General features: G+C 35.4%; 2 protein-coding genes across 3 annotated transcripts; both read right to left on the bottom strand.

Annotated features, from left to right (window-relative positions):
- Positions 1-1428: 1428 nt before the first annotated feature.
- On the bottom strand, positions 1429-6218 carry LOC109043536 (uncharacterized). 2 transcript variants are annotated; one of them, XM_072301536.1, is made up of 4 exons: positions 5814-6218; positions 4498-4549; positions 3798-3928; positions 1429-3063 (listed from the first exon to the last, which is right to left on the bottom strand). In XM_072301536.1, exons 2-4 carry the CDS (start codon positions 4505-4507, stop codon positions 3034-3036), a joined length of 171 nt encoding a protein of 56 aa, XP_072157637.1. In that variant the 5' UTR covers positions 4508-4549; positions 5814-6218; the 3' UTR covers positions 1429-3033. The 2 variants fall into 2 exon arrangements, 1 of the variants encoding a protein (XP_072157637.1); XR_011900047.1 differs by lacking the exon at positions 5814-6218 and having other exon boundaries at positions 3699-3928; positions 4498-4555.
- Positions 6219-9608: 3390 nt separating this feature from the next.
- Positions 9609-13174, bottom strand: LOC109043522 (uncharacterized). Its single transcript, XM_072301445.1, has 5 exons — positions 12955-13174; positions 12236-12318; positions 11813-11840; positions 10787-10947; positions 9609-9915 (listed from the first exon to the last, which is right to left on the bottom strand). The coding sequence occupies exons 1-5, from the start codon at positions 13010-13012 to the stop codon at positions 9853-9855; spliced, it is 393 nt and encodes a 130-aa protein (XP_072157546.1). The 5' UTR covers positions 13013-13174; the 3' UTR covers positions 9609-9852.
- Positions 13175-15213: the final 2039 nt, after the last annotated feature.

Genomic DNA, 15213 nt, shown 5'->3' with positions numbered 1-15213 from the left:
TCATAAATTAATAAAATCAATAATCGAAAATCGGAAATAATTTGGATGACCTCAGACACTTGTGGGCGACCCGAGGAGCGTGCTCAAAGTCAGACGCCCGATGTAGAAGTTAGGGCGAGACGTGTGCACTTGAACTTCGAAGTCCGGTGCGGTGACGTCATAAGTAGCTTTTTCGATCGCTGCAGTGCAAGTGACGCAATCAAACGATTCTGAACTTTGCGGATCCTCTGTTCTCATCGCGTCGCTCAATTGGCTTAAAATGTATGTTTCATAGTTATAACTTTATACATAAATCGACTCCAAATTTTTCTCCACGGCGTAATCATTTTTTTTAAAAATGTTGATGTTCAAGTTTGGCATTACTACAATGGAGAATTCGCATGCAAGTTTTTTATTATTTCATCTGAAAGTGGTTGAAGAGCTGATTTCACAGTATTTTGTATACTTTTTTCTGATTTAGGAAATAGTATAAAAATTGATTTAAGAATGAGAAAATGCATCGCCTAGTCATCTGGCGGCATTTCCCATTTGAACACACGCATTTTAGCAGATTAGATCATTTTGTCATACCTTCTCCAATAATTGTTCAATTCATGAACCAAGGGTATCCTCGTGTTTAGTTCACTCAGTAGTTTCCACCTAACGCACGAAATTCATCGAATTTCAGACACCTGCAAATTCTCTATTACTCAATTTTTTATTTTATTGCAGTGCGTGCGGTAATCGACTCTCTTAGATTTCCTCGAGTTACATAAGTAATTATTGAAACAATTCTTGAAGAGCCTTCTCCTGTTGCCAAATTGGGCTCGTTAGGGAAAAAAATACGTCCCCTATAATATGCTATTTGAGGCTAAGCACGAATACTTTTGGAGTTGGCTAGGATTTTTCAACTTTTCACCAGGATTTTTCTGGTAAACATTACGTTTTTTCGCGTAGAATTCTGTTCTCATTCATCATTTCAAGTGTTTGCCTCTATATTCTCAAAAAATTCTATTCACGGAGATTTGTTTCCTGCTTATTTTTACCCTTTTTCTCCAGAAAATTTACGACACGAAATGTGTTTTAGGCCACTTATAGCGTGGACATCAATTTTCTTAGGGCTAGTTTCCCCCTTGAAAGCGCATTGCTATTGCCTAGCATAACGTTAAACATTATGGTCTGACAACCGTGGATAGGAATTACAGACGGAAGTGGTTCTAACGGTGATGAACCAGAACGGTGGCAACAGAAGTTGGATCCCAAGAGAACGCTCATGACCTCGACTCAGTCTTTCAGTAATTAGGTTGGGAATAAAGCGACGCAATAATAATAATTGATGTATTCATCGGAAGAGAATAAGAAAAAGAAATTTCCATTTTCATTCGGAAATTTTCTTTGGGATGCAAAAGAAGTGAAGTGGCTGAATCAGGTCAATCAGAATTCAATGAGTGTTGTATATTTATTACCTTCAATTCTTTTTTATTAAAATAAAAATCATCTGAAGTTTTGATTGTTCTTGATAACATTAAACACGCAGCCGCATTTAAAAAATAGCCACACCTGGCAATATTCATTCCATTTCGATTGCTAAGGAACAATATCGCCTGTCTGCAAACTGACAATTTTACAAGACAAAAAGAAAAGTTTGCCATTTTTGTAATTTTAAGATTCGGTTTGCAATTTTATGTACATTATATAGCGCCATACAGCTCTATTAGTGGAATTGGAAAAACTAAAAACATTAACTTCCGTATTTTATACTGTAAAATGCGGCAATGTTGATAACTCATTTTCGCCAAACAAGAATACATTTTTAAAAAGTTGTATCGCTCCACGGAACATTTCTAACATCATAGAGGGAGAAAAAAAGGTAAATATAGTTAATGTTACAGTGATTAGTGACGACAGTAAGGATGAACGTTGAAAGAAAATAAAAATATTAGGTATGACACTCTACTTGGAGGTTGATATTCCTATTTAAATTGACTAATCGTTATTGTTCCTAGAACTAAACAACACGAGGCAACTTTTTCTCCGAACTACACGTACAATTTGAATGTCCGAAGGTAAGGTAAGAATTTTTATCTCATTATCTGGAACTTGGAATTTACCGCTTGATGAGTCGGTTCAGGGCAAATGAATTTATAGTTTCCGATACACTCATTCAGAGCAGTAGAATGTATGCAAATGGCCACATGAGTTTTGAGCCATACCGACGGTTTTTTTCATTATCGGCCTTTATCTTGCCGGAAATTTTTCGGTATGCCTTCAAGTTATCCTTGTAAAAATGCGAAGTTCCAGGAATGCTGATAGCACATCAATTGGTTTGAGCCACATTCTCCGTTTTATTATCAACCTTTGTTTTTGCAATTTGTTGATCGAATTTACAATTTCATTGCCTGTGCACCTAACAAATAAATAAAATCCTCTGCGAGTTACTCATTAGTCTGAAGGACTCAAAGTGCTGTTTCACATTTCTGCCTAGTGGTGCATGTATGTTCCCCGGTAATTTTTGCACGATGTTTATGAGTATGCACGGTTTTAAATGTAAAATATTCCCGTACTGGATTGACGCATATTTATTGATAAAGAAAAATTAAATGTCAAATCTAAAGCGTAAAACGTAAACTCAGAAACAAAAACAATTCTATCCTAAAAATTCTAGTAATCTCAATAATTACACTTATAATCTTGACTTTCTCAACAAAAAAGAAGAGAAAAATCACTTGTTTAGGGGAAAATATTCATAGGTTAGCGTTATTCTTCGTTGCGGCATTGTCAAATGAAACGTTATTCATCGGCACTGTATCCCTAACTAGAAAATCTTCGAAGTATCGCTGAGGTGACTCTACGTGATGACTTCGGCGGTAGAAAGTTTTCCAGTCCGCGGTCAAAAATTCATCCGGCAAAGTCACCATGGCGGTGGAAAGTTTTCTGGTTAGCGTCAAAAAGTCATCACGTAAGGTCACCTTAGTGGTATGAAATTTCCCGGTCAACAGGAAAAAGTTCATGCGTTGATGTCACCTTTGCGGTACTTCCGGTTTGGTTACCCAATCAGCCAAACAACTCTTCGACCCTCAAATCCTGCAAATTTCAAAAAGGAAATCCCGTTAGTTTACAGACAAATGAATGATGAGTTTTAATAATTCACTTCTTTCTGATTATATTGATCTCATTTTCCTATCAGCTAATATTTTGGGATGAAGATACATTACTTTTCCCAGCCCTATTTTCATTTTTCTGAGATATGTATGAGATGTTCGTGTTGATTTTCAGTTGTTAGATACTAGGGGGCTACGTCACCTGGCTGCTACGTGGTTCAGCCCCTAGAGGGCACTCCGCGCCCTCTTAACCTTCCCTCCCCCTCCAGCACGAGCCCCGTGAGTTGATCTCTACTTTTCTATCTTTGCGTTAAAGTCTCCAAATTCATGTTTTGAATCCATTTGTTTGCGGTGGATTTGGTCAAGGAAATATGATTCCGCACGGTTTTCAAAGCAGTTTTCATATAGTCATATAACTGGGATAATACAAATCTTAGACAACTAGGTACTTTAATCCCCTGCCCACTACGCAGCCCATCCCCTAAAAGACCTCCTTGTAGATCTTCGGTCCCCGTTAGTAAATCTAAATAGAGCGGGTTCATGTTGTGGACCTTCCTATCGATAGCTGCAAAAAATCATGAAAATTGGCTCGATAGATTTTTAGAAAATGAATATTACCATTGTTTAAATGGGTGAATTCACAGCTTCATCACGCAATCCTTGAAAACATTCGGTCATATTTAAAGAATTTCCATGTTACTTTTGCAGTGTTCTTACATTGGGATCGTTGGTTTGCGAAGCATCATCGGTGAAATCGTCCGTTGAGACTATGTCCGATTCAAATATTAAGCAACCCTCACAGAGGCCATCGATTTCGACCAGAAGAGGCTGAGTTTTATTTAAAATTTCTGAAAAATTGAAAACTTGAATGAAGCGAAGATTAGGAGCTCTGTTGATACTTTAGGTGTAGGTTGTATTCTATTTGTATGTGTCGCAGGCAATTAGCAATCGCCGGCAATTTACAAGCCAGTGGTGAATAAATATAGAAAATAATAAAATTCAAAAATAAAAGAACAAAATTAGAGTGCTGATTATGTTGCCTATAATGTGAATAGACCCTTTTCCATCCTTAAAAACATGGTAGAAATGTGCACACTCAGAAGAGCGTGCAGTGAACTCCGTGACTTCAGTTGGGTTGAGATCGGACAGGCAACTAAACTAACATCTTGACAAAGCGTAGAGTATCACAAAAAATGAAGGCGCTTCAAGCCGAGCTGATACTTTTGAAGACTACAACCCTTAAAAATTGCATTATCCCGATGCGTATTATTGCGATTTATTGAAACAACATGTGAACCGCTTGCAAACTGCCGGCGATTACTAATTGCCTTGATGATCACTTAAATTGACATCTTCTATGACTTTGATTCGAAGTTGTTTGACAATCAATTTGTTTTGACGTAAAATGTATGATTACCTAGGAACATTAAAGATGCACCGCTTATTAGAAGCTCTTCGGTCAGAGTCAGCTGGAAAATGATTAAAAACACGATTATTATTAAAGAAATGGAAAAATGATTACTTATGCCTAAAGGAACTAAAAAACACCAGATTTTAGAGATGAACAGGTTTCACTTAATTTAATTTGACGAGTCAATTTTCAACTCGATTTTCAGGCGCTCCTTCATGGGACGGAGGGAAAACTGTCCCCAGTGTCCCCCTCTTTCGCACACACATAACACATAATAACACTCTCTCTAACACATAGTAATTTTGACCGTGTTTTATGCAATTTTGACACATTTCTATACAGTTTTTGGGGTACTTTTCAGTTCAACCATCCTTCTTCTTGCTATAAGCAAAAAATCCTTCAATTTATGTCTGCTTTTTTCCTTGGGCTCGCTTCAATGATATCGCTTCGGATATTTTACACCGTGAGTTTCAAGTTCTCGTTATGAATGATAAAAAGCATTTGACATCCTTGTACCCAAAGTGATATGAAATTCATTTTCATGGGAAATATGAGATTGGCCTTTTCAATCTAACTTGGTCAAATAGTTTAAGTGTCATGAGATTATTTTTAAAATGTAACTTAACTTCATTTTAAAAGTAAGTTACAACTCGCAATTTCTAGTAAATTCTAAGATACAATCAAACTGACCTGAAAAATTAGTCAAAAGTCCGGATTCTTTGAAAAAAAAAGTTCAATTTTTTGGGGAAAAGCCTCGCAAAACATATTATAAGTGACAGAAACTATAAATAACTTACATTCCTAATTCAATTGCATTTATCAATTAAATATCGTGACCGTACTTAGGTTACTTAAGAGACTGATTTTAACTTACGTTCACGGAAAAAACAAGACTAGTGTTGAGCACTACTGGCCGTTTAGTGGGGAGTAGTTGAGGGCTGGCGTCTAAGCGCTGTACAGCTCAACACCGGAAGGCAGTGCAGGTGGGCACTGAACATGAGTAGTGCTAATCAGATGCCGCGAGACGTAGTTGCGCTTAACAGGTGTAAATTCACCCACGATACGTCGGAGTCATGATAGCCTGGTGGTAACGCGCTGGTCTTCCACCGGCGCAACCTGAATTCGATCCCAGGCGGAGACGTTTCATATTTTACGCTCGCTCCAAAGTCACTTTAGGGCTTGACACTACTTCTTCCTTAGTGACCCAGCCTCGAGCTGTTTAGTGCCCAGCACTCCTCTGACTTGCTGGCTCCATTTGACCTAACCCTCGTTAGTGCCCAGCACTAACATGTAGGTCCCAACCCTAAACTCGTTTTTTCCGTGTTAGAGGTGACGTCATTATCATCAAGAATAAAATATCTCGTAGGTACTGCGGTCACAATTGAAATATAGGAAATACCTAAAAAATTATTACACAAAGAAGTGAGTGAGGAAAAGAGTAGGATAGCTACACAATATTTGAAATGACTCCAAAATCACGATGATCACAATGAAAAAGTCTAAAATTCTCTTCAAATGCACAGTTTCCGTTAGAAATTTACGCATTTTTGCAGCATGTCAAAGAACATAGATGGGTTTTTTTGGTTTCACAACTCCATACAAAGTTCAAAATGACCGCCGTCATTTGTCGCTGTTTTTCAAATAAAAACAAATAATGTGGCAATGACACGGATCTGTTATTTTTACTTTCCTGCGTTTCGAGTTGAATCTAATTAGTAGAAGTATACCTCTATCCTCTATTGTTTTACTTGAGGAACTATGTCACGTGACGGCGACCATTTTTATCCAAGACGGAGTGACTCATCTGTATCTCATTGTGTCTTTGGTGAATGTTAATGCAGATTGTGAAGTCACAGGTGCATGTCAGACGTTCTTGATGCACTTATTGTGACTTTTACGCCATTTCCTTGAAAAAAATTACTCCTTTTTTGACTCTAAGAAAATTTTAAAACAGACTAATTGCCGAAGCTTTCGACTAATTTGAAGGGACAGAGAACAAGTGCATTGTAAAAAATGTAAACAATCATTAGCGCACTTACTTAAATGAAGAAAGCAGATTGGAACTACTACAAATTTTCTAAATCTGGTTGCATTTTCCATTTTACAATATCGCTGCAAAAACATTTGTCAGTTTACCCGTATAAAGCGACGAACAATAATGTTTCTTTGATTTACCTCCTCACAAAATACGAGTACAAAACAATCCACTTGTGACAGTGCAGTGTACAGCAAGTGTGAAATAATGTTCAACATTGCTGACCACCTCTTACGTTCTTCATAGACCCTATTAGTGGTGACGTCACCATAAGGATTCTCCATTTTACCGGAGTGAATCCAAAAAAGAACAATGGCATAACCTCTTTCAATGCTACGTATAAGAAAAAATCGATATGTATCGCTTTTCTGTGACGTGGCACAAATAGCGTCCATAGGTCCATTAGTCCCCGATTTTTCAATTAGCAAATCCACCTCGCATTGAGTTACACAATGGAGCAATTTTTTAAAGCAAAATAGGATTTTAATTTAAGTCTTTAAAGACCCTCTGTGATACAAGGATTCAACGAAATCAACGATAAACTATTCCATGAACACGTGCAGTTTGAACCACGTCTACGTCTCTTTCGTAATTAGCTAAGAACAATATGATTTAAGAGTTTTTTATTTCCCATTGTATGTATGCAAGCAACCAATTTCCCGTCCCGATTTTTTCCGTCTTTTAGTTTTTCTCCACAATATAGAAAAGTATAGTTACTCGCGACTAATGAGGTCTGAGGAATTTTTGGACGGGATTTTTTTTAGAGGAATCGATTATTAATTGAGTTATATTCGCATAGTCACTCAAACACCAGTGGTCAAGCAAATTCGAAAGGTGAATATTTCCGCTGGCTTCTGCGTTGAGAGGATATATTTTGAAGGCAGCCAGTACACGCAAAACTTCCATAGTACATAGTGAGTCTTATACCGTGGTACAAAATAGTGTCTCATAATACTCTAATTCGAACTTGGTCATTCCCCCCTTTTTCTGAGATTTTGCTCGCAGAACGTGTGGGCAATTTTTATTTTTGCAAGTTAATGATAATATTTGAATAATTGCTCTCATTGACAGCTATGAATTTATTAATTTCACAGATGCTAAATCTATCGTGTTCTTGTGCGTTTGATTCCTTATACTTGCAATAGTTCTCCGGTCTGTCCCTGCCCTTTCAAAAATGCCTGAATATCTCCGTGCATTCTTATACTTTATTTATTTAATTCTTGTTTACGTCTTAATTAATTTAATTATTTTATCATTTGTATTCGTATATTTCCTTCTGTTTATAAATCTGCCACCTCCCTTCCTTTTTGTCCCAATTTTTATATATTTTTCTTTCTTTTTCTTTGTTTTTTATTTTATTTCTTCCTACGTATAGTCTATTTTTCCAGTCAATTTCTTTCATTTTAGTTTAGTTTGTAATTTATTCGATTTTTATTTGTGTGTGGAAATTTACTACTTTTCACTTTGCTCTCATACTCTCTCTTTCACCCCCAAGAATATTTCTTAATAATGCTTATTGTTTTCGTGCATGCTTGATACCGGTATGTCTATGTAGTTTGTAACATTTCTTTACATAAGTTTATTTTTGAAATAAAATGAGTCATATTTTAATTATACTACTACATTACGTCTCATTAATAATTCCCTAATGTACTTTTGTCAGCCTAATACCTTAATATATTTTACAAAAACTGACTCAGTTGCTCTTATCTAGTTTGTGCAGTCGTAAATTTTCTTATGCACTTGTATTCTGCTTCCTAAATACAAGAAAAAAAAACATTTAACTCAATCCTTAACTCATTTGAAGTTTAACACTAATGGACCACTAGACAAGGTACGAATTTAAGCAATCTGATACATGTTTCTCAACCAGAATTTCACGCAAAACACGATTCACACTACGAAAATTACCGAAATCAACTTCTAACGAAGATATTAACGTTTTTATTTCACACTGATTACGAGGAATTTGAACTGCCCACTCACAAGAAACTCAAAGCTATACGTGAGTCAAATCGCGCACTACAACGGTTTCCGCAAGCTTCTCACTCGAGCAATGTTCATTTTCCACCATGTGTTGTTCAAACTATTGGTAATTTGCTATAGCTGAGCCAAAGTGTCAAGATTGAAGTTGAAGATTTTTACATCGCAGAGACTGTCATGATAAACATTTAGTGCGCGATGTGAATCACGTAGAGCATTGAGTTTTCATTAGCGGGTGGTTTGAATTCACGCATCAAGAATCATTAAATATCTTCGTCAGGAGTTGATTTTGGTAATTTTCGTTGTGCGTATCGTGTTCTACGTGAAATTTTGGCTGAGAAACATGTCTCAGAATGCTGGAATTCGTACTTTGTCTAGTGGTCCATTACGTATTTACCACATAATGCCGTGAAACTCTCGCTCATATGTGTAAGACGTGAAAGCAAAAAGTCTTAAGTGCACAAAACTTCAAAATAGAGTTTTTGATACCACACCACGGAAAAGAGTTTTCGAACAATTTTGGAACAAAACACGCATACAAATATCGAACCGAATCAAAGCTACGGTGCTTAAAGATTGCATGTTGAAAACGTACTTTTGAGAAAAATCCTTTTGAAATTCAAATCCACCATGCTCTGGGCATAAAATTGTCAGGTTGATTGATGGATTTGTCATTTGGTACAGTTTGCAAATTAATATTTATCAAAATTATCAGCAATCATCGGCTTTTTTTTAGCAACAAAAGGAAAATTACCAACGGCAGAGATTATCCTCATCCAGTGACATATTTTCAAAAGTTATCCACACTCTTGAAATATGATATTGAACCGGAACCGATGGACTTTTTAAGTGCTTTAAAGTTCTGACTAATCTTAGGGCTAATATTAAAACGCTCCTTTGGACACATGTCCTCCATAGAATATATGGTGAAAATTTTAGTTGAATCATTTGTCATTGACCAAAGGAAAGCAAAGCAATCTTGGGAATGTTGTAACAAATTAACTAACATTGGCGTTCAGTGACCTTTGAATACTCATCGGCTTTCAACTTAAAGTTGAAAGCCGTTGACTTGGCTGTTTCTTTAAAGATGTACAACGAATGGAAATAAATGACAGTTATTTTATTTTAATTTATTAGACATGCTACAATACATATTTGCTTTTGAAAAGTACGTATAAAAAATAAGTGGCAACATCCTTTACATCAAAGGAATGCTCATGAAATACATTCTTACAACAATCGGTTCATTCAATAAAGCATTTTACAGCGTCTACTTATAGACGTGGACGCTATCTCACACACTTATAGGCACACCACTAATGACAACTTCAAACAGAGAAATTCTAACGACCGACGGCAGTTGAGCCCCAGCCAACGGAATCTTCTGATTTTCCATCATATGGACCCTGAAAAATAAAAATGAGCCGTTACTGTAAAAATGTACTGCATTTTGTAATGCGGAACTACAATGTATGACTCATACATAAAGACACATACCTGCATAAAGAAACTAATGGCACATATGCTGTTTCTAAAATTAAAGAGAAATTGTAGTTTCTAATTCTGAAATGTACACTATACGGAAAAAAATTAGGCATGCAGCATTTCACATTTCTGGTTAATAAACGGCGCAACTAGAGAATATGATTACTTTCATCGAAATTATCGTGAAAGTAACAAGATTTTTCCTTATTGTGACAATAATTTTGAAGGAAGTTAGCATAGTGTCTGGTTGAGCCGAGCCAGAGTATGGTGAACCCAACTTTTTTACCTTGAAATTTAGTATCTTTTTTTAAATTCTCAAACTAATTTTGCAAGACGGTTGTAAAATAAAAATAGAAATACGACTGAAAGCAAGTGAATGTTTGTAATCGTTAACTTGAAAGAAATTCTCCCTAAACACATTTTAGACCAAAATAATTTCGAATATGAAGGAAGGATCCCATCTTCCAAATGCTAAAGGCAACCTTGAAGCAAAGCAGTTATAGACACTAATACTATCCAATCCAAGCCAATATATTAAGAGGATATCTTGGTCAGTGAGGGTAGCTTGGTTACAGGAACGCCAGGCTAGTCAGTGGAAACTCAAAAAAATAGAATCAATGGGCTACTTCAAAAGCAGTTGAAGATTAAGTTGATGGAATCGCAAGAGGTACATGTATTCAATTATAACCAGCCTAACTATATACATGTATCCAATTGTGTCGAAACGGAAAAAAAAGTAAGTTATTTCTTCTACACTCAAAAATCTCCATTTAATCTTCATAAAATACGTACATCGCCATGGGTTGCAACCTTGCCATCAGCCATAGCACCATCCTTGATGACCATATCATAATTATCCATCGTTGGAAGTTCTCTTTCTACTTTATAGATCGTGCAACCCTCGCAGATTTCATTGATCTCCACCAGCTGTGGCTGTGTTTGATTCATGAGATCTAAAGACATTTGAGGCATGAGTGGCGTAAGAATAATTTTAATGCTACAAAAAGGACCTACACACTCATCGGACATAAGTTCCACGAAGTGCCTTCAATTCTGAACATGCAACACGCACATCCGTGGAACACGTATAGTTGTATCAAGGCGCCACGACCAACTCACGTCGAGATACTTGATACTTGGAATTAAAGGAAACCAGTGAAGAAAGAAAGAAAAAAAATAAAAGACCTGCTCTAAATTTCAGAGCTCTGCTCATTCATTAAATCGATGAATTAATTAATCTTATTTTTATAAAATCTACAATTTAAAACAGGTCGATAGCTACCTACAGTTTTTCATATTTCACTCTTGTTTTAATTTTTGGCGCTCAAGTCTTTTTAAAAATGACTGATTCGATTTTTAGCCTTGGATACTCTGCCCTGTAATTAGAGTGCAACAACTGATGAGTCCCATTCAACTCTGAGGAAGTGAGGAAGGCAAAAGCGCCTTCAATTTTGATCATACAACACGCACATCCGTGTAACACGAATAGTTGCATCAGGGCGTTTTAGTCATCTCGATCTGATATTTGTACGATGGAATCGCCTCCGATTTTTGAATATGTAACACGCACATTCAAAATACTAAAAATATGGGAAAAATTAAAAACTTGTAAATTCCTAAATAATCACAAGAAGTATGTACACTGCAACGAAAAACAACAAACTGAAATAACTAGCGTTGATTGCGACTAATTCCACAAGTTACGGCACAAATGTACTTTAAGAAAATATAAATTTGCAATTAGACCATATCTGAGTTAATATTCTCTCCTATTTCTGACACTTTTGTAGCAAAGAGTATAAGATATTTTCTACGTACCAATTAAAAATTCTTCCGCCATCATACGCTAAAAAAGAAAAAAATATATATTTCAGTGCTTATATTTTTCGTTTTCCTACAAAAATGTAAAAACAAATTGAATTATTTGTTTTTTTGTTTTTTTTTTTTGTTTTGCTTTGTACAATAAGCCATGACAATTTATTTCGGGTAACTTTCATAAAATATCAAAGGTAGATAAATAAACTCTATTCGTTGAAAAATACACTTCATTTTGAAATAACATCAGTGAGATATGCAGACATGAAAAGTTTAAGTATTTAACAAACTTTCATTTGTAAGGCATACTTCAGTTCTAACGTAAAGAGTTAACCTTTTTCCACGTAAATTTTTACAACATTTTACAAGTCGATTCATAAACGTCAATCCTACGCCATAAGAGAATCAACCAAAATCAAAACTCACCTCCGCACAAGCGTTATCCTCGCTTCCGCGGTTACCATGCGTCATTATGGGAGCTGCGTTTGCAATCGATGCGTGAGAGAGAACTATGAGTTGAAGATAAAATATATGATTAAAAATACGAAATTCAGTGTGATTTTGGGAGTATTAGAATATCTGTTATAAAAGTGATGGGTTGTACCTAAAAATCTACCGAATCGCTAAGATGAGCGAGGATTGAAGTGATGTAAGGAAATGTTCTGAGATCAATCAATCGTGCTGAGGGTAAAAAGTTAGTCACAGCGCTCAGTAGATCGAGTCAATAGGAGGTCGGACAAAATTTGGAAACTTAAACGCTCATAACTCTGTTCATACACACCCTTGAGGTTCTGAAAGTGGTTTCAGTAGATTCCTCGTGAAATTTTCTTCAAGAAGCACCCTTAAAATTTAAAATGTGACGATAGAAACATCAAAATTTCATGTCCAACTTCTTCCATAGACTCGTTCTACTGTGTGTCGTACTGAGCAAATTTGCTTTCATCTGGAAACTACTGTATTTTCTTTTTATTTACTCTTGAAAGTCAAAATCCTCTCATAGAAATCATGAAACTTACATGAAACACAAAACACAATCTTGAATGGACCGCGTTTAACGGGAATGCTACAAGTTGCATTTACTTTGAATTTGAACCGAGTGCACGCAAGTTTCGACTAATTATTAAGAATTTCAAAATCATACTTACTCAAAAACACAAAACAGATTAAGACAGCTGCCATTGCAAGCCCCGACGTGAGATTCATATTGCCTATACTCTTTCCGAATACAGAACAAATTTGTGTAAAAGGCTGTCTTTGATTTGGAACTATACAAAGTTTGATTTTTTATATATATTTTGTCGGAGGTTCTAAACTGTAAAATTATCAGGCGACCGTCTTCTCTTATTATGGACTGTTCAGAAATTATTCTTTGTTCCAAAACAGCGCGTGGATTTTCAAAATTCATTCATTTGACTTTTCTTTTCAGGAAAATTAATTTTTTGGTGATTCATCAAATTAACAGAGGTTATCACGCTATTGATTTATCTATTACAATGGAAGAAAATTTTATAAGTCATGCCTAAGCTTTAAAACCTCCATTGTACTCAAACAATCGATTTTTAATAGTTCCAATTTCAAAGTTCTTGCGTTGAAGTACGAGAATCACTATCTTCGCGTTTTATCAGCATATTCACGCTGCTTTCGCACTTGATTGGGGGTGTTGATGGTTACTTTGGTCTCGGGAAACATTAAAAGTATTAAGTGAAGTGTCTAAAATATGGAATATATTGAGATTCAAGAATTTTCTCATTTTTTTACGTTTTCTCCAGATTTTTAAATCACTCGAAAAAAAAAACACATTGGATCTAGAGTCCAGACTCTTGAAAACATTGACAAGAAAAAATACTCTTGATTCAATCAGATTTTGCTTAAATCAAAAGGAAATCCGCTCAAATTATGAGGCTTGGTTCTTGATTTAAGCAAAAATCCGATTGAATCAAGAGTATTTTTCCTTGTCGATGTTTTTAAGAGTCTGGACTCTAGATCCAATGTGTTTTTTTTCCCAGTGATCAACTATCAGGCAGCAATAGTGATTAAAATGGTTATTTGCAGCTCAATTGCCTATTTTGGTTGCGAAGAGGCTGTAAGCTTCAACTCATGTTTTTACTTTTTTAAAGGAAAGCTAACCAATAGTTTTTACTGAAAAATTCTGTGAACTTTTTTCCCTCATTTTAAAAAAATTGTAAGGAAACGTTTTGATTAGTTTCCCTTCAAGAGCATATAAAGTAATCGGAGATTCTCAATAGTTGCCACTGAGATACGCATTTGCAGTATTTAGCCATCGAAATATCAGTTGGGTGTTATTGAAACGCAAAACAAAAATATTAAATTTGCCAAGAGAGAAAAGTTAAGACGATTGTAATTTTCAACAGGAAATTTTCCGATACTTTAAAAATTCAAACTGTTTCTTACAAACTTTTTTTAACATTTTTAAGACATGTATGAAGATTATCTACGGCGGTTTTATGGCCTGAAGGTTATTAAAACTTGGAAAAAATATTATAATTAGACCTCAACCTAGTGAAATTCTAAGTTTCAACAATGTTTTACTGAACAACGAATGTATTCTTCACTTATTTTTTTATTTTCTCATTCTTGCTGCGGCAAAAACATTTGAAGTATCTTTGACACTAATCTGATGTATCTCGTCCGCAAATGTTAATTTATTCAAATGCTAAAGATTTAATTCAAGAGAAGTCAATCGAGCGTATGATCACAATCACATCTCCATTGCAGTAAAATATTCGCATGTCAACATGGGCAAACATAAGAGGGCTAAAAAAGTACAAAAGGATATAAACTGAAGTGGGTCGATTACTAACCTATCTCAAGCAAGGACAAGATAAGTTTGTCGGTGTGCTTTTCTAATTACATCTTCAAGGCACGGAAGTTTTTCAGAGAAATATTTTGCGCACTAATTACCTCCGTCGCTGAAAGTCTGAGGCGACTTTTCTCCTCGTTTTTCTATCAGATAACATTAACATGAAGAGTAATTACAGAAAGAAATTATCTCGTGAGGCATTTAATTTTATTACAGCGCTCATGGCCCACTATATATGTACAATTTTTGTGCGAAACTTTTTCAGCTCACAAATTTAGTTTTCCAACTAGACAGTATTATCTCATCCCGGCACACAATTTGAAAACGTTTTTATTTTAATTAACTTCCTAGAGCATTGAGCCAAAACGAATATTTTTAAATTATTGATATGGACGAAAGCTCAATTACTACATGTGCGATTACCTCATTTTTATTTTTTTAAATTCATTTCACTTTATTTCTTTTTGAGAAAAAATAATCCATCGGAGTTGATGATCTATCTCAAAAAATTAATTTAAAAATTTATGAATTTGGTATGATCGACGGGATTGTGTTTTCGGAGTACTCTTCTTTTTTTTTATTG

The sequence above is a fragment of the Bemisia tabaci genome, chromosome 6 (assembly GCF_918797505.1).
Source record: "Bemisia tabaci chromosome 6, PGI_BMITA_v3".
Taxonomy (NCBI): Eukaryota; Metazoa; Arthropoda; class Insecta; order Hemiptera; family Aleyrodidae; genus Bemisia; species Bemisia tabaci.
This window is presented reverse-complemented; position numbering and strand designations above follow the sequence as displayed.